This window comes from Ciconia boyciana, chromosome 9, assembly GCF_034638445.1.
Source record: "Ciconia boyciana chromosome 9, ASM3463844v1, whole genome shotgun sequence".
Classification (NCBI taxonomy): domain Eukaryota; kingdom Metazoa; phylum Chordata; class Aves; order Ciconiiformes; family Ciconiidae; genus Ciconia; species Ciconia boyciana.
The window spans coordinates 24,404,776-24,422,290 of NC_132942.1; the positions used below are offsets into that span (position 1 = coordinate 24,404,776).

Here is a 17,515-nt window from a genome sequence, read left to right on the forward strand (position 1 = left end):
CTGTTCAGTTTTATTTTACAGAGGGAAGCTGTTGGACTTATGCACAAAGGGATTTGGATGCTTTAGGGCCATATCCAAGTGCTCACATCAACTTTTTCCTCAGTGCAGCGCTTGCCAAGCTCACAGGCCCTGGAGGGCCCCTCCTGTGCCTGTATTTGTGCTGTTGAGCCTTCTGAATTTTCCAGGTCCTGGCACGACAGAGCTTGTGTGAAGCCCTGCCTTGTGCCTACAGATACTTTGGCTGTATGACCCTACCCCATATTATGAGCCAGGTAGTGTTCAGAGATTAATGTTGCTGCCCTAAAGAGAAGAGGTGAAGGTGCTTCTCATTACTCCTAATGTAGCTCCTGGCTAAAAATACTCACCTGGGAGCAGAGCAATCCTGTTCAGACCCTTCTTTTCTGCCTAGTGTGAAGCAAGGAGTCTGTAGTAGCTGTGAGCCCACATCATGAAACAAATCTTTTTGCTTCACTTTGAAGATGATCGTGGTCTCTGATTTTTTTTTTTCCCCTGGAGACTGCTTATGTTGCATGTTAAATAGTTGTTAGCTAAAAGACTTTGTAATCCAGGGAGCAGAGCCCCCCCAGCCAAGCCATGGGAGCAAGGTTGTTGAGAGCAGATCGAGGTACCAGCACTGGGTTTGGCATTGGGGTGCTGAGGTGCTTGCAAGCCTTGTATGGGTTTCATGTCACTTCTACCATGCAGCTCCATGAAGATACTTTGTGGCTAGCAGTTTCCCTCGCTAAGCACCTGAAGCTTCTCTGACAAGTCTTCTGAGCATGAAACCTGGCTCCAGCTATGCAATTTACCTGCAGCAGCCAGGAGTTGCTTCTGTGCTGAGCAGGTGAGGCTCTAACATTGCTTCTAAGGTGCTGGAGCTGTGGGAAGGAGCACAAGGTGGCAGCCCTGTGAGTGCATCTCAGACCAAGCAAGAGAGACTTGATGGGTCTCACCTTGACATCCGTCTCCAAGTTGTGCCTTCTGAGGCAGGAAGCATCACCCACCATCCAGTTTCCTTTCCTTATAGCACTTCTGTCTTGGTGCCTTGAGCGCCCAAGGATGTAATATCTGAGGTTTTTTTGCCTGAGCTCTCCAGTTTCCACTCAGATTTGTGGCTGGACACCATGTGGAATACATTTTGGAGCGAGTTTCCACAGGCTAGCTGGCTGGAGAGCCAGTTTGTTTTCAGGGCTCGGATCCTCCCTGACTGTATTGTAAACCCCCACATAACGAATGTTGGTTTTCAAACTGAGGGTTCCTTGCTCCCTGCCAAGCAGATGGAATGATTTGGTTCGCCTGTAGCCAAGAGTCTCACGAGAAGCTTTTGTTTATAGCATATGCTGTCCTGAAAATGCGTGAAGCTCCCTGGCAGCTGAGATGCTGTTGTAAGTTGGGTGTCCTTGGCTGGTGTGTGTGTATATGTATGCACAGTTAATTGGAACAAGCTCATCAGATAGGTGTTCATCAGGTGCAACAACAGAGGACACCCCCAAAGGCATTGTCAGAGCTGTGGCAACTTGGTGATTTGCCTGCTCTCTTCTGCACTGTAATTGGGGTCCTCCCTGGGTGAGCAAAATAGAAATTCTTGCTTTGTAAGTCAGCTTGGAAACTTTTTCTTTACTCCTTAAACAAAGAAATGATTAGCTTGTCTGCAGTATCTAAGTTAATTTATCTGAAGCTCGTGGAACATTAACAAATGCTACTCTAAGGTGTACTTTCTAATACTGCCGCAGTCATTCACTGCGGAGTGAGATGTTTAAGAAATAGATGGGCTGCAGTGATTTGCAAGGCTATAACTTTATCAAGGCATTTCAGTGGCATTGTAACCACCAGAGTAGAGACCAAGTCGATCAGTTATGATACTGAGAAAGTTCAAAGCAGAAAGCATAAGTCTCCACTCCGGCCTAGAGCTGAAGAAATCCCAAAGCCACAAATGCTTGAACATGCATCTGTTCCCTTGGTGTGGAACAGGTTAAGGTGGTAAACCCCCACTCTTCACTGGGTTAGTGGAGCTTTCCTATCATGCTACTTACAGGATGATATGCTGTTGTTTTGAGAAGCTTCTCCGCACAGCACCCTGAGCCTGCGCAGTGCAGTTTCTCCCCACGTTAGAGCAGGAGGAGCTCAGCAGCAGAGAAACAAGCAGACTTTAGCTAACGTCAAGCTCTGAACTCTCTCCTTCCTTGAGGTCCTGGTAAAATCCTCCTGCTCTGCCTGGCAAGGCTGTAACAGTTGAGGAGAGGAGATGCTGGGCAGCCCAATTTCCAAGTCCTGTCAGTTGCCTTCCAGGTTCCACCGGGCTCTCAGAAGCCACCAGCCCAGTGACAGTTATTGCTGCACTGGTGGGAGCACAGTCACACCAACGGTTCCCTGGCTGGCTCCTGTCCCTCCAGGCTGTCCACAGCCACCAAATAGCCCATGGTGATTCAGGAAGCAAGACTGGGCACTACACAAAGTGAATCCTCCCAGAGAAGCATGAATTACCTGTCCTAAGGTAGTGTCTGGCCACTGGGCAGGAAGGAGGCAGTTTTGTTGGCAGGAGGGCCAACAGCAGGGATGCAGCAGCCATGTGATACTCAGCAGAATTTAACTATATACCTGGTCTCAGAGTAAGTCTGGGGAGGTAGAAGGGGTTTTAATGGGTTCTAAAATTGCTCTGCAACTTGCAGTGATGGTAGAGACTTCTAGCTTAGCTGTAGATATTGGAGTAAAGGGAGCCTTGGGGAAGAGGCTGAAGCTTGGATGTCCTTGGTGATCTTCAGCTTGGCACTCTGTTCTGATACATCTTGGTTTCCTCAGACAAGTCAGGAACTTCTACCCCAGCCCTGGGCATATTTCTTCACTGCTTGTCTCGGTCGTCTTAGGTGTTGTATCCTGGCACAGCTGGTTCCTCTGCCCAGGCTCAGGGCATTTGTGCTCTGAACCTAAAGCTGAGGTGCCAGAGCTGTCTGTGCCCTCAGCCTGGAGCAGAGGGGGAATTGCAATCCTTCCTTACCTTTCTGGGGTGGGTAGAGGGCTGTCTGAGGTGGGGAGGACATGAGATCTCCCTCCACCAGACAGGGGTGGTGGGCTGGAAGAAGTACTGTGTTGTGGTTGCTATTTTTTCCTGCCTCTACAGGAAGATGTGGCCAATTTCTTAGTTCTGCACCTTTCCTCCTAATCTGGGAGGCTGATCCCTGCAAGCTCTAGGGAAGTGGAGCCACGGGACTGTGAAAGTGCCTCACTGCAGGGCTGGAGGGTGGGGGAAGCTGTAAGACTGGGATGGGGGTGTGGGGGTTGGAAGCCCTCTGGAAATAAGCATTGTGGGCATGATGAACAGGATTAATTTCAAGTGAAGTGAAATTACAGGTAGAAAATTGGAACAAATAATCTGGTTATTCTCAAGACCCAATAATAAAACGTTGAAATCCAGATTAATGTTGTATCATCCCAATTAGATTTCTCTTGAAAAATAGTTATTTCTAGCTTTAAATCCTAGCTCTTGCTTTAGCATGTCCTCGTGTCCATAGGACAGTGCTGTGCTCTTGTGTTTCTTGCAAGAACAAAAGGTAACAGCAACCTTGTTGTTTCCTAACACTGTAAAGGGTCCAGTACCACGAACATGTACAATACTGTAGCTGTTTGGGGAGTAAAGGAATGAAGTTATTGCCTTGCTTGCAGGATGTGGGTAAAACTTGAGGGGAAGGGAATGGTCATCTTTGTATAGATGATGTCTTGCTGTATACAGCAAGTCCACACAAAAAAGATAACGTGGAACAGAAGGAAGCAGGAGGGAATACGAGCTGTGATTTTACTTATTGTCAGGATGAAAAAAAAATTAGGGTAAAGCTGGGTTTGAGAGCACTGGTCTTTCAAGTCCCAGAAAATAAGAACTGAGCAAATCCATCTGTTCCTTAATCCAGTTAGCCGGAAAGGGAGGGGAAATTATTTCTAGTCCAAAGTAATGCTTAGCAAATACTGTACATGTTTATCTTTGAGTTTTGTCGGTGCTTGAGACCCACTTTCTGGGATTCTCTTCTCTTCTCGCCCTTTCTTGCACACCCATGTGTGTGACACAGATGAAGAGAGGTGGTCGGCAGGCTGGTGATTGGAAGAAGAATGGCCCATGGACCTGTTAACCCATGCTACTTGTAGGATATGGGTGCTGGAGAAGAACTGCCATTAGGATAAAGTCTTAAGTGGCCCTGCTTTCACATGTTGCATTTATATTTGAGCTAATTGCTCATGTTCCTTTAATGGTTTCATGCTTTTATATCTGCTGTTAGAGCCTCTAATGCCTGTAGGGAGCCTTGAGTTTGGGTCTTAATAAGTGAAAATTAGGGTCCTCATTCTCCATGGAGAAATGCTCTTGGGCACTGTGGTAATTTCATGCCTGGAAGGAGTCATATTTGCTGGATAATTTTTGTAACTTAAACCAACCAAATTAGCCTTGAGAAACTATAGTTCTTAATCAGAGTATTGAACTCTTATGCTCCGTTAGAAACATCACCAGGCTCCTTGCACAAAGGGTGGACATTTGGTTTGTGAAGTAGGAAAGTGGTCTGATTTTGTTAATGCTCAGGGCAGCAGCAATCCCTGGGTTTAAAGTTGTTCATAATACTCTGAGCATTTAGTAGGGTCAGGCATAAAGTCACATCAGGTCAGCTGCTCTTGCAAAATAAAGCAGCTAAGTGACATCTACCTTCCTTCTGTTCCCACCAAAAAACCTTTAAAGAATAATACAGGACAGTTTGGATATTAATAGAGATTGGGTTAATAATTCAAGTAAATGGGGTTCGAAAAGTAATGGAAGCGGAGGGAAGGTGAGAAATGCCAGCAGGCCCTGGTGTGTGTTTGTGGCTCGTGGGACTGCACCCACAGCAAAAGGCTGTTTTGTTTCAGGAACTGTTTGTTCTGGGGTTTTACTTCTGTGAATCTTAACTCTGCCACTTAAATATGGTCTAATCATGAAACAGGGTGGGGAGGCCTTATGTTTTCCACTTGTGAAGGATGCCATAGCCTGGAGACACAGGTGTATCCTTTGGGTCTGCTGTGAATGGGATTCTGGATTTTCGAAGTTCCATTGTTGCTCCTTCCAGGTGAGCTGAGACATGGCCACTGGCAAGATCCATCGGTCCATGGGGTCCTCCAAAATGGCTGATGGATTCCAGAGCAAAGTGGTAGCACCTCATAATCCGAAGCTAGTCAGAGAGGCAGAGGAGTCTGTAACTGTAAGTATCTGCTGTGGCCAGGTAGGACCTGTGTTAAGGCTGGAAAACTCCCCCTGTGTCCCTCCTCTGTCTTCCCCTCCTGTTGTCTAGCAGCACTGTGAAGCTAGACACCACCTCCCCATCTCTTTGCGGCCATGCTTCTGTTGGAGGTGGTGCAGTGGGGGATGGACTGTGAGCTGCTTCAGGGAAAGTCCAGAGTCTTTCCTGGATGTGCCACTGGAGCCAAGTTAAACAAATGTACTGGGCATTGCACTGGAATAGCTGAAGAATAAGTGTGTGCTTTTTTCCATTGTGTGGGCAGTAATATCTTCTGACATGTAGGCATACTTGCCAGTGCTGCTCTCACCATACCTGCCCTCCAGGCAGCTGGGCATGTGGTGGGCTGCTCAAACTTTGCCTGAAGACTTGAGAGACATGGCTGGTCCCATATAGAACAGGTTCCAAAACAGTTGTTATATCTTATATCCTGTGTGGAACACAGATCCAGCCCTGCAAACAGCAATGCAGTCAGGGCAATTCCTTGTTCCCATCCATAAACGTCCCCTTTGCCGACTGGAGCTCACTTGACTGGAGATGACCTAGTGCTGAGGCTCAGTCAAGGAGATATCTCTGTATACTTCTGTGGAGGGGTCTGTGAGGCCAGAACAGAGAGAAAACAAGTGCTAATTAGAAAGAGATAACAAAAACTTGGACCCATTCCTCTCCACCTCAGTCTTGGCACAACACTACTTTTCTGCTTTCCTCTGATTCATTCAGCAGTGACATCTCAACACGTGTGTTGGTTGTGAGCGTTGTGCAAGGATGGAGTTAGGGGATTTCTATAACCCCTCCCCACTCTCTTCAAAGGTCACTGGCTCAATCCAGCAAAACTAAAGAGGAAACAAATGCCCGAAGAGCAGAAATCCCCAAACATGTCACATCAAATCATGATGGAGGAGCAAATGGGACAGAGCCACTTGGTTAGAGCATGTGTATTCCGCTCTATATCATTAATTTACTGATGTTAAATATTTCAGCAGGTAACTTACGGGACTTCCAGGACTATCCTAGTGGCTGTGATCACAAATTATTCATCAGTCACACTTGAACAAGAAAAGCCTTTCTGAACAAAGGCATTTCTGTGGCTCTTGCTGTTTTTTTGCATTTCAGCTGACTCCCTCTGCCTTCCTGAAGGAGATGTCTCTTACCACTGAGCAGAGGCTGGCCAGCACTCGGGAGGTGAGGCGGCCACAAATTATCCAGCTTCTAGACATGAGTGAAACCTCCCATCAAAAGGTAGCCTTTTCCTGCCCTTTTCCTTGCTGTTTGTGACATTTGAAGAGGGTGAGTGCTTGTGACAGGCATGCCTTCAGCTTACCTAAATACCTTGGTGACTATGTCCTGTTGTCCTTTCAAACTGCTGGTGGTCGTGGAGTTCATTCTGTTGGGGGAGAGGTAAAACATTTTTCCCCAGTGAGATGTTGAAGTCCTGATCTGCGCTAAGCCAATATAAATAACCTCTGCTGAAGTTGGTGGGTTTTGCTGGAGTTTAGCTACCATCGCTAAAGCACGATACTGGGGGAAGGCTGGGGCAGGACACAAGGGCATGAGCTTGCTGTTTTCTACCCTTCTGCTGAAATAGCCATCTCTTGCTTTGTGTAGTCACTGTCAAATGGTTGGGATCATAGGACTCCCTCAACTGTGGCAGCATTGTCCTTTGAAGGCTGAGGGCCTATGGTAATTACTCAAGATTTAACAAAACCAATTGCATTAATGCTTTGGATTGGAACAAAGTGTGGGACCCTTACAGGGTGTTAGATTTTGCAGGCTTCCAGATATACAGGGGAATTGCCCTGGGCAGAGGCGAGTGGATGTGCTTTATCTGGATCAATGTTTACTCAGATGTATGTTTAAAGCTGCTTTTCTTACAGGACAGCTCAGTATAACACACAGTCCAAATGGGTAAATTACTGAGGTAGGCTGTTGAGTGGAAAATTGCCAGCAAGAGACCTGTAACAAATTGGTTAAGGATTGCCCTATGCAGCACAGGAGGTGGGGAACATATCAGATGAGTGCACAAATAACTGGCAGTGTGCTGCAGCTACTAGCTTCAGTGTGACCATGACTTCTGTGGAGAAACAGGAGACCTGCCTGTGTCTTTCAAGTGGGAACAGTGCAGCTGGAAGAGGGGAGACAAAGCAGGGAGGAATTTTCTCAAAGTAACTTCTCTGCTCTGTAAGCATTTGCTGTTTGTGTATATTTTCAGACATACTTCTGCAGTGATATTAAATAAAACAGCAATAATAGAATACAATAAAGCATCCATTTAAAGCTCATGGAAAAAGGAGATACCAAGTCCAGTCTTACTCAAGTTTCACAGTAATGCTGAGAAAAGAGCTGAACCTTATCACCATGCAGCATTCACCTGATTTGTCTTTTTCCTAACTACTGTGTTACTTTCTTTTTGGCCTTACCTCCTCTGGTACTATTTTATTCTTACTGGTTTCTAGGCTCTATATAAAAAAATATATTTGGGGATGTGTCGGACTCGATCTCTCTGTCTCAGAGTAAAGATCATCCCAAAATTGTTTCCCATAGAATTTCATGTAATTTCTTGGGTTTCACTTGCTCCATGAATGCTCATGGCTCTTTCAGTAAGTGCTCTGGAGCTGTGTGACCACATTAGCACAGGGCTCTGCTGGAGGTAAGTGCTGCCTTGCATTTTGGAGAAGGAAACCTGGAGAAACACCTACCAAAAGAGCTTCTTAGCTTGAGCCTGCTCAGCGTGGTCCAGAAACTTTTGATCAGCTCAGAACAGAGGTGGGTGAGCTACTGTTTCCCTAGTGTGAGCTGGGCAGACGTACTCACCAAGAGACTGTACTTCACTGGAGATCAGTGTAGGATTCTCACTGATGAATCTTTCTTCCAGCAGCTGAACCTCTCACTGCTCTGTCTTGCATCTCCAGTTCTCAGCAGTTGACCTGGAACAGAGCTTGTTTCAGCCTTTCCCATCAGAGGTGGTATTTCAGAGCTACGTCCCCTGTGAGGTCTACGAAGTGCCACTGGTTCTAAGGAACAATGACAAGGTAAGTGCTGGGATGCAGAGGTTTAACACTGTGCTGGAAGAGGAGAGCAGTGTAATTCACATGGTATACAGCATAGCAAGTAATCTACTGCAGCTCAGCACATCCAGAATAAAATGTCTTGCCACCTTTATTTTGCAAGATGCTGGACATCTTCCCATGCTGGGGATTCTCCCCGATTTTGGCCACATTGGTGGTATCTAACCCAAAGGAGCTTTTTTAGTCAGCATCCTTCCCCTTGAAAGCCCTGGATTGATGGGAATGTTGAGGGTTGTGCAGTTCTTATCTGCTCTCATGCTTTACCTTGAGTGTGCACCACGTCCTGATGGCTCCTTGGTTAATCTTGGTTTCTGGCAGGGCATCTCTGCTTCTCACAGCCTGTTTAGCTGCCTCTGTGCAGCTCACTGTCAAAGCACAGGGGTTGAGTCTTCTCTACTTTATGCTGGAATAAGTTATAATTAGTGGCATTAGCACTCCAGGAAAGGTGTTTTGAAACAGTAGTGGAAACAGACTGATTTAGCAGAGGCAGCGGGAGGCCTTTAGGTGCCACTTTAGGGTCCTGCTAAGCTGAATTCAGTTCTTTTCATGTTTTTCTAAGGCAACATGGCTCTCTGCTTTCCCTTTGGAGAACCACAGCACATCCAGAGTAATGTACTCTTGAAGGTCTCCACTTTTACTTGAAAAAATTGTGATAATTTTGAGATTTCCCAAGAAAGTTGAGAAGGGAAAAGTTGAAAAATGTCAGCAATTTTGTTCCACTGTAAAGAGGAAAATTGAGACCTTTTGAATTTCAGCAGGGGAAACATTTGCTCAAATGAGGCATGTGCCAAGAGCAAGCTGGTGGGAAAAGACAGAAGGGAGGAAAGGAGCTGAGTTAGAAAGTGCTTTGGGAGAGAACATTGTGCACTCAAGGGTTTCTCTTGACGCGTAACAGTAAGTGTACTGGAAGCAGAGAAAGGTCAGAAAAAAGAAGGTGTAATTAAAGATACTGTTCTGTAATGAAGAGTAAAATGTATACATGAGAGGAGGGCAGGATGGGAAGATGGAAGTGTGCATGAGAGCAGGTGAATTAACCCCGTCTCCAAATCTACCTGTTGGGGGAAACAAAGAAGTGGACAAAAGAACCTGTCGGCATATTGCAGGTGGAGGAACAGCAAGAGAAGTCGAAGTATATTCTGAGATAGAACAGGTTTTGACAGGGACATGGTTGAAAATGGAAGACCCTTTGGCAAGGAAAGATGCAGGTATGGTCCCTCAGTTATTCCTGGAAGAGTACTGTGCCATTCCTGGTCTGGATTTAGCTTGGGAATATTGGGAAGATGCAGTGTGGGTGCCCATGCCCAAGGGATACCATTCGTGTGTCACTGATTTTGGACACTCTTTGCTGTAGGTATCCTCTTTGCTGACTAAAATGTGCCTCAGTTTCTCTTTTCCTACTGCTCTGCTTTGTTCCCAGTAAGTCTTTTGGCTTCAGCTACTCCACTATCCATGCGGCACTTCAAAATGTTTGTCTTTGCCAAGTACCAGCCAACAGGCAAACAGTTAATTTGATCTATTCATGCTTCCTCAAGTGGAAAGGAACATCTGCATCAACATTTCTGCCCTTCCCAGTAAAAATTAATAAACTTGTACAGCTGCATCTTGGGATTTGTATGCCCTACAAGGGAGAGGCAATGTGTGAACTGTTGATCCCCCCCCGATGAATTAGTTTTGAAGCTAGTAAGATCTCAACCATTGGACACCACTGGTGTAAAAGTAAGATCAGCTCTAAGGAAAATCCTTGGCATATTTAAGTACACAAAGATAGAGATGATAATCCCAATAGAGGTTATTATATTCTAATTTTGTTGGCTTTTGATCATGTCCTGGAGAAAAGCAACATGGTGGTCTGTCTCAAAGTTTTCTCACCAGTTTCCCCGCTTCCTCTGAATCATGCTGACTTATATTGCACGGTAGCCTGAGGTTGTCTGCTCCATAAAAATCCAGCTAACAGCAAAGTATATTCCAAATAGAGGCTCTGTAATCATTCAAATACAGAAGTGCTTAGCTATATACTTACTGCTCTTACCTGTGTGTTGTAAAATTGCTTGTCTGTCTTCAGGCTGCTCCTCATCATCTTCAGAGATGTTCTGGGTGGCTTTTGCTGAAGGTCTTAGCCACCTATGCTCATCTCCCAAGGGACTTGGTGGCCAAAACGTTTGTCTGCAGTGTGATATTGGCTCCTAGAACTTGCTGCCCCAGGGCATTGCTGGGAGCAATGGAGCAAAGGGCATTTGGAGAGTTCAGGACTGCCTTGGCCATGGGTTATCAGGCTCGGGTGGATGGTGCAGAATGAATCTCCGTTTTTCCCAAGCCTCGTGTGGGTTCGTTGTTTATCAGTGAAGCTGCCTGTCAGTCAAAATCACCTGTATTAGACTTTCTGAGATGAGATTTGGTGCTCAGGGGCTGATGTCTGTGTGCTAGAAAATGCCTGTTTGCTGTCTCTGTGCTTGTGGTATCCCAGAGGGCAGAAACTTGCAGCAAGGTGCCTGCAGGGATTCCTGATTGTGGGGAGGAATACCCAGAAATCTGCTGTGCCTGCACTGGCAGCTGCCTGGCTACAATCACCAGGCAGCAAGAGCCTCTGGAGAGCTGAGATTGGCTTTTAATAATGAAACCACACTGAGTCAGTGCTGGTCATGCATCTCAAGGCAGAAAATGCCTTTGAAGCCAATAGTTGATAGGCACAGTCTGAGGGGTAGTCTGGCTTTCCATCATTTTGGCAAGTTGACTGCTCTCATCTTCTGCATCAGCCTTTCCTTGTGGAGTGTCGGGCTTCTCCCTTGCTTCTTTACAGCCCCCTTTGAATCCTCCTAGCCATCTCCTCCTTGTGTCTGGGGTTTTCTCTTTGTCTTTCTATGTTCCTCCTTTTGCTCTTCAGGTTTGCTTTTATTCCCAGTAAGGCCACAATGTCTGTGGTCTCCTTCTCTTGCTGGTCTGCCCACGTGACTCTGTAGCACCGCAGCTTGACTGGCCCACTCAAACAGAGTATGTTAGAAGTGAATTTCTTCCTTCTCCCAGTATAACATACTGTTTTGCCTTCAGATAATACATTCCCCTTCTAGAGGCATGACTACATGGGTGTAGTCAGGTTCTTTGAGTTTGTTGAATATGGGGATGACTTGATTCAGGTATTATATTTGCATACTGCTGGTGTCTTACCTGCTTGGTGATTCCTTCACAGCAGGGCATTGCCCAGCTGCCTCTGGCCTAGAGCTATTTGGCCTAGGCAGAATGGATTCAAATCCACCCTTGTGTATTATGTGCATGTACCTCCGCAGCTAAAAGTGCTTTGGAAAGGTGGTTAAGGAAGGATGTGACCAAGGCATGGCCAAGTCTCTTCTCCTCATGTTTCCACGAGTGGCAAAATCATAGTTTCATGTCTTTCCTGCAGGTTCCTCGGCTGGTGAAGGTCATCTTGGAGAGCTCACCTTATTTCAAGTTGATCAGCCCCAATGCTGTGTGCCGTAAGGTAGCACCTGGCATGTCTTCAACTTTCCGCATCCTTTTCACCCCTGAGGAGAACAAGGTGAGACTGGAGGCCCCAAGAGGTCGGCACCTTCAGTGGAAGGTGAACGTGCAAGGCTGGATTCAGAACAGGGCATCTGGTGTGGATTTTGAGGAACTGTCCTGGTTTCAGTGAGGTTGCACTGGATCTAGAACTGGGGGAAACTCTTTCCCCATGGTGAAGATTATGCTCTCTTAGGCTGGAGGCTCTTACACATTTCAGACTGCTTTTATCCTTCAGTGCTTGAAAATTTAATGTAATGTCTGTTGGCTTCAGGGATAAGAGAGTCTAGTATCTGTGCTGGGGTGGCCTCTGAACATGTTGGTTTCTAGTATCTGGCCATTGCTGCATAATTATGGGTTTGCTCCACTAATTATAAATACAAAAGTCTGTTTAAAAGTGACCTGTTATTTGGAGGATCTGAAGTGAGCCTGATCAGGGTGAGGACTACCACCTTTGAAAACTGGAGTCACCTTAATGTATATCATGTTGTACACAGTAGTGAGACAGCGGAACATTATCTCTAAAGTTGTCACTTTTTTTGCACACTGGTTATAGCCCACACCCTGCTGTGAGGTCTGCTTCAGCCTGTGATCAGGCAGTCTGCAGCTAGTCACATCTTGGCATTGCATGGTGCTGTTAGCTGCTGCAGCAGGGACTGACAGGCTACGCTTTCCCTCCCTGCACTTCCTTGAGTGTTCATGAGGGAAGATGCACATGGAACAGTAGGAAAATGGCAGGGAGGGGTGTTGATAAGATGTTTAGCCATCTCTCTACTCAATGGTAGGGGTTTAATTATTATGGAAAATACTAGAGGAACAAATAGATCCAGAGAGCACTCTTTCCCATCTGGCAGCCACTTCCCTGCCACACCCTGGACTGGAGCAAAGATGATGCTTTTTCATACCCTCTGTTTTCAAACCTTGCAGCTGTGCTGTCCCTGGGGATACTTGTCTGCCTGTGATCCAGCCGTGAGTCTAGGGGAGAGGGAGTGCTGTGCATGTGTCAGGGAGCCAGCCTGGCACAGATGCACTGCGTTCTAGATGTCCTTAACTCAGCAGGAGGTCGGTGTGCTGAGACACCTGCCTGAAAGAGCATGTATAGGAATAAGCAGGCAGGTACAATCTGCAGGCAGACACATTACCCCAGAGCCTGTGGGCAGTAATACTGGTGTGGTTGTGTCTTTGTGCATGTTATTGTGGTTGCTCTGTCAGCTGTCACCTATTCCATGCCAAGCATGCAATGCTTTTGCTTAGAACATCAGTGCTGTGGCCCTGGCAAGTCTGATTCTCAGTGCTGTGATGTGAAGGATCGATGCTGTTACCTGGAGGCTTGTTAATATAGAAGGATTTAGTATGTGGCATGGAATGGAGGAAGCACTGCAGGGAACTGAAAACAGGCAGGCTGACTCTTTCCACAAGCATCCTGCTACCTCTTAGCATGACTTTGTTGGAGAGGCAAGGTTAGGGGATAGCTTTGAGCCAGCAGATGTTTCTGCACCAGGCCAGAGGTGCAAGATGTCTTTGGCTATAGCTGTTTTCTATCTTTCATTCACTTCTTAGGTTTAGTTTAACACTTTGTCCTATCCTCAGACAATACGGATATAGAAAACTAAAGAGGAAATGCCCTGTGGTCCCTAGCTCCCCATGCTTGTGGAATAATCTGTTCCTCTGGAGGGACTGAGAAATTATTTAACATCATTAATATTTAGGGTAAAAATTATGTTGGCCTAGGGCAGTTCTCCAAACTACCCAAGTGACACAAGAGCTTAATCTCACTGAGGTAGGCTTTGCAAAGTACACTGGTGCCTTTAAAATGTGATTTATTAGTATTAATTAGTGTCCATTTTTGGGGTGGAAGAGGTAAATTGGTGCCCATGAAAGGCAAAGTGCTGCTCTTCAAATTTAGAGAGGCAGCAGAGCTACACATGAACATCACCACAAATAGAAGTAGGGTGAGATAACCCCCAAGAGCTCTAATGTCCAATACTTTGTCCCTTGTCTTGCCCTTGAACTGGTGAGTGTATGGCATAGCGAGTTCGACCAGCAAGAGGCCCTCTGCACAGCTTCAGCGACACCCCAGTGGTTTCTGCTGAACTGGGTTTTGTGCTCCTTGCAGGGGTTGCGCAGGGCATCAGGAGAGGAGATATGCCACTCCATGAGGAGCATATAGGAATTTATACAGCACAATCAGAATTTTGTACAAATCGAACACTTTGTCTTGTACTTGATGGAGTGTGAGTCAGTGAAGTACCAGAGTGCTGTAGCTCAGCTAGAAATGCATCAATAGCGTGGTCAGGAGGTGCATAGCACCTTGAAAACCCCTTAGCAAAGAGGCAGGCTTTGGGAAATAGTTCTTTAAAGCCACCTGTGTTGGGCTTGCAGTGGGTTGCATGCAGAATACTTGCCTTTTAGTTGTGGAAGCCTTATGAGTGCTACCTTTGAACAAGCTCTGCCTCTGCTGCTCCATGATCCACAAGGATTGTGGGTAACCCAGTGAACTGGGATGCAGGTACAAATCCCTCTGTCAGGGTTGGAGAGTCCTCCTGATGTGGAGTTGGTTTATGTAATTCTCTTGCTTTGAATCTGTCTTCCCTGGGGTAAGTCTGACTTCAGCAAAGTCACTCCTGATTCAAAGGAGTAAAATTGTGTCTAAGCCTTAAATAAAAGGATCATGTGAGTTGTTAGTGGCTGAAATGCCATGTGCCACGTAGCCCTTTCTTGAAAAATGAGCAGTTCCCTATTGTCTTGCAGTCATTTGGGAATATGCCACATGATCGGTCTGTCAGAAAATAAATAAATAGCTGACGTCTCTTTATTTATTGGCACTTGCGTTATAAATATGAAATGCTAATTTTTCTGCTGGGCAACATTTCCAGTTAGTTACTCTTGCTGTTTCTGATTTACACATTTCTGTTTTATGGCTCCGATTGTACAGTGTGGGTGTTCTCATGCCACCCTCTGTTCCCGGGTGTCCGTGCATTATAGTCTGACAGTCTCTGCCTAATGGGAAACCATTGTGGAACTGACTGACAAATAAACAACAGACAGAAATACTTTTTTGTGTGTCCTTCGGGCTTATTAATAGATTATCTTAAAGGAAGAAGGAAGCAAGAAGCCTATGAAAACATAGTACAGCTTATTCTGTTTTGTCCTTCTGCTCTTTTCACTGTAGCAATACAATATTTTCAGGCAATACAAGTTCAGTCTGTAAGGTTTGCAAAATTCATTACTGATGCTCAGTGGAGACTAAATTAATGCTCATTGTTTAATATGAAATATGACAGGACGATGAGTTACTGCATTACTGAAATTAACTCCTTTAAAATTCAGTGCAGCCCTGTTAGATGTTTTGTAGCACATAGAAGCTATTCCAATATATTTTTAAGACTCCTGGGAGGAGAAAAGGGGCGGAAGATCAAGGCAATTGGCCCTGTGCAAAATGAACCTGGAGCAAAGGGACTGATTTCAAAGCATCCTGTGAACTGGTAGCTGAGGGAGGCAGGAGAAGGGGTACCCCTTCTCATGTGAAGCTATCTTCATCCTCCAGCCTCCCCCCTCTCTTTTAATGGCCCTTATTTTCCAGCCTTTATGGTATCATGGTTTCAGCAGGGAGCTTTCCCTGTTTGACTTACTATGTTACCTCATGCTACAAGGGTCTTTTTTCTTTGCAGTTGCCTGCTGCAAGGAATTCAGTGAAGTATTTAGGATCAGTTATACAGTAAAACTGACATCCGAGTTTGCTGGCATACTGGGCAGTTAAGGTTGATATCACTGTGACAGTAATTAATGTTAGCCTGAGTTTGCAAAGAGTCTGAAATGACACCTTTGATACAAGCAGTTGCTTTAATTTCAGTGGGTGCTAGTTCAAATGCCAGTGGTGATGCTTTGCAGGCCAGAGCTTGTAACTTACTGCTTATCAAAAGGGGATAAGAGAAGAGGAACCATTGTACAATGAACTGTATTTTCCCTGAAATTGAGAGTGGAGTTGTATGAAGGATGAAGTCATATTTTCATGAAAATCTATAGGCTGAAGCTGTGTCTAAACGCAACAATCTTTAAAGCATAGCGGTGAGGCAACCCCTCTCTCACCCAGGCATGTTTATTTAGAAACCTGGTTTTAAACAGTCTGCTGAGGGTTTGCAGTTGCAAAGTAAAACAAGATCTTAAACTGGTTTCAACTGTAGCCCTAGACTGTGAGTAAGTACATGGCAGAGTTGGTAACACAGGACAGTGCTGCAGTGGAGAATTTTAGCCTTTATCTTCTCCAAGGGCAGGGAGATTCAGCTTTCAAAAGCTTAAGGAGCCGTGGGTTCACAGCAGCATGAGCAGCCAGCTTCTGCCTAGCACCCCTCTTTCCTTGGGTTTCCCCCTGTTTGGCCTGACAGAGCATTCAGCTTTGATGCAAGGTCCAACTTTGGGGTCCTAGAGTGTGGTTGAAGGTTCAGCCCATGCTGAAGTGCTTTGAGTCAAGCCTTGTACAGGATGCAGTGTCCCAGGGCATCCCTGGAGAAGGTGCTCAGCACACAACATGCGTTTGCATGAATGGCAAGAGGCAGCTTTCTCTCTCAAACGTCATGGTTGTCTCTCTGAGGCCAAATCCTTGTTGCTTTAGCCTTGCCTTTGCATACCTGGAGAAGTCCCTTTCCCCATGCATTGCTGTGCAGGCAGTCCCAGTGCCCCTCACCGGCAACAGAGCTGGGAAGGCTGCCTGTGGTTGCTTTTGGGGGGATTTATTCCTTGGGCTCTTATTTACATTGCTGTTGATCCACTCACTCCTTAGCAATGACAATGACTTGAAAATTATTTCCTTTTACTTCCCTAAAATACCTCAAATTGTTGAAGTTTCTTTTTTCTTTATCCCCCTGCTGATCTGAACTCCTTGCATCCTCCTCTGTCTACCTGGCATCTGGAAGGGAGAGATAAGTAAATATGGCATGCCAAGACTTAATAAGGCATGCAGCTTTCAGTGGGATTTACAATGGCTTTGTTACAGTAGTGTGGCCAAAATAACAAAAGTAAATAGCATTCTTCATGTGCTAGTGCAGTTTCTGAGGTTCTAAACAGTCCAGGATGTGAAGTACCCAGATAATAGGTGCTTTATTCACATGGGCTGCCCATAGCTTTTATTTTAGAGGGCTTAGGCTGCACGATTGAGTACAAAATTGCTAATTCAGAAAGACTTGCTGAAAATGAAATGCTCTCCTGAAACGTGATATTCAATTCTGTAGGTCGTTTGCTGCAGTTCCCTTCCTGGTATTTTACCTTCCAAGTATAAGAAGCAAAACCCCTTCTGCAATTTCCAGTGTGAATATTTGAGATGTCTAGAAGAAAAGATCCTTCTTTATTCTTTTTACAGCTTGGATGTGACAGCATCTGTTACTGCAACCTTAAACCCCAGCTGAGCGGGTGGTTGGTAGGCACTGGGTGTTAGTTGTTGTGTTAAAGCAATAGCTATGTGTCTGTGCCTCGTCTGGCTGCCTTAGGCCCCTTCCAGGCTTGGAGAGGATGGGTGTGGGAGCAGGAAATCCCAAGTGCAGAGGAATCTGAATCTGTTCTGGTTAAGGGAGTTTACTGCTGTGTGCAATTCCTAAATCAAATTGTCTGCTTGCTGCTTCAACAATTATAAAAATATCAAATGAGTTGAAAGCACAGAGAAAAAAGATCAGGACAGCAAGTGAGTGATAAGAGGCAGAG

The 17,515-nt window shown here is 45.7% G+C and overlaps 1 protein-coding gene across 1 annotated transcript in view; it reads left to right on the forward strand.

Annotated features, from left to right (window-relative positions):
- HYDIN (HYDIN axonemal central pair apparatus protein) overlaps positions 1-17,515 on the forward strand; it is a 162,708-nt gene that overhangs the window by 9,615 nt on the left and 135,578 nt on the right. The window contains exons 3-6 of the mRNA XM_072872234.1: positions 5,079-5,210; positions 6,360-6,485; positions 8,156-8,275; positions 11,706-11,840. Coding sequence (XP_072728335.1) covers positions 5,091-5,210; positions 6,360-6,485; positions 8,156-8,275; positions 11,706-11,840 — 501 coding nt within the window. The 5' untranslated portion in view covers positions 5,079-5,090. The remainder of the gene's footprint in view (positions 1-5,078; positions 5,211-6,359; positions 6,486-8,155; positions 8,276-11,705; positions 11,841-17,515) is intronic.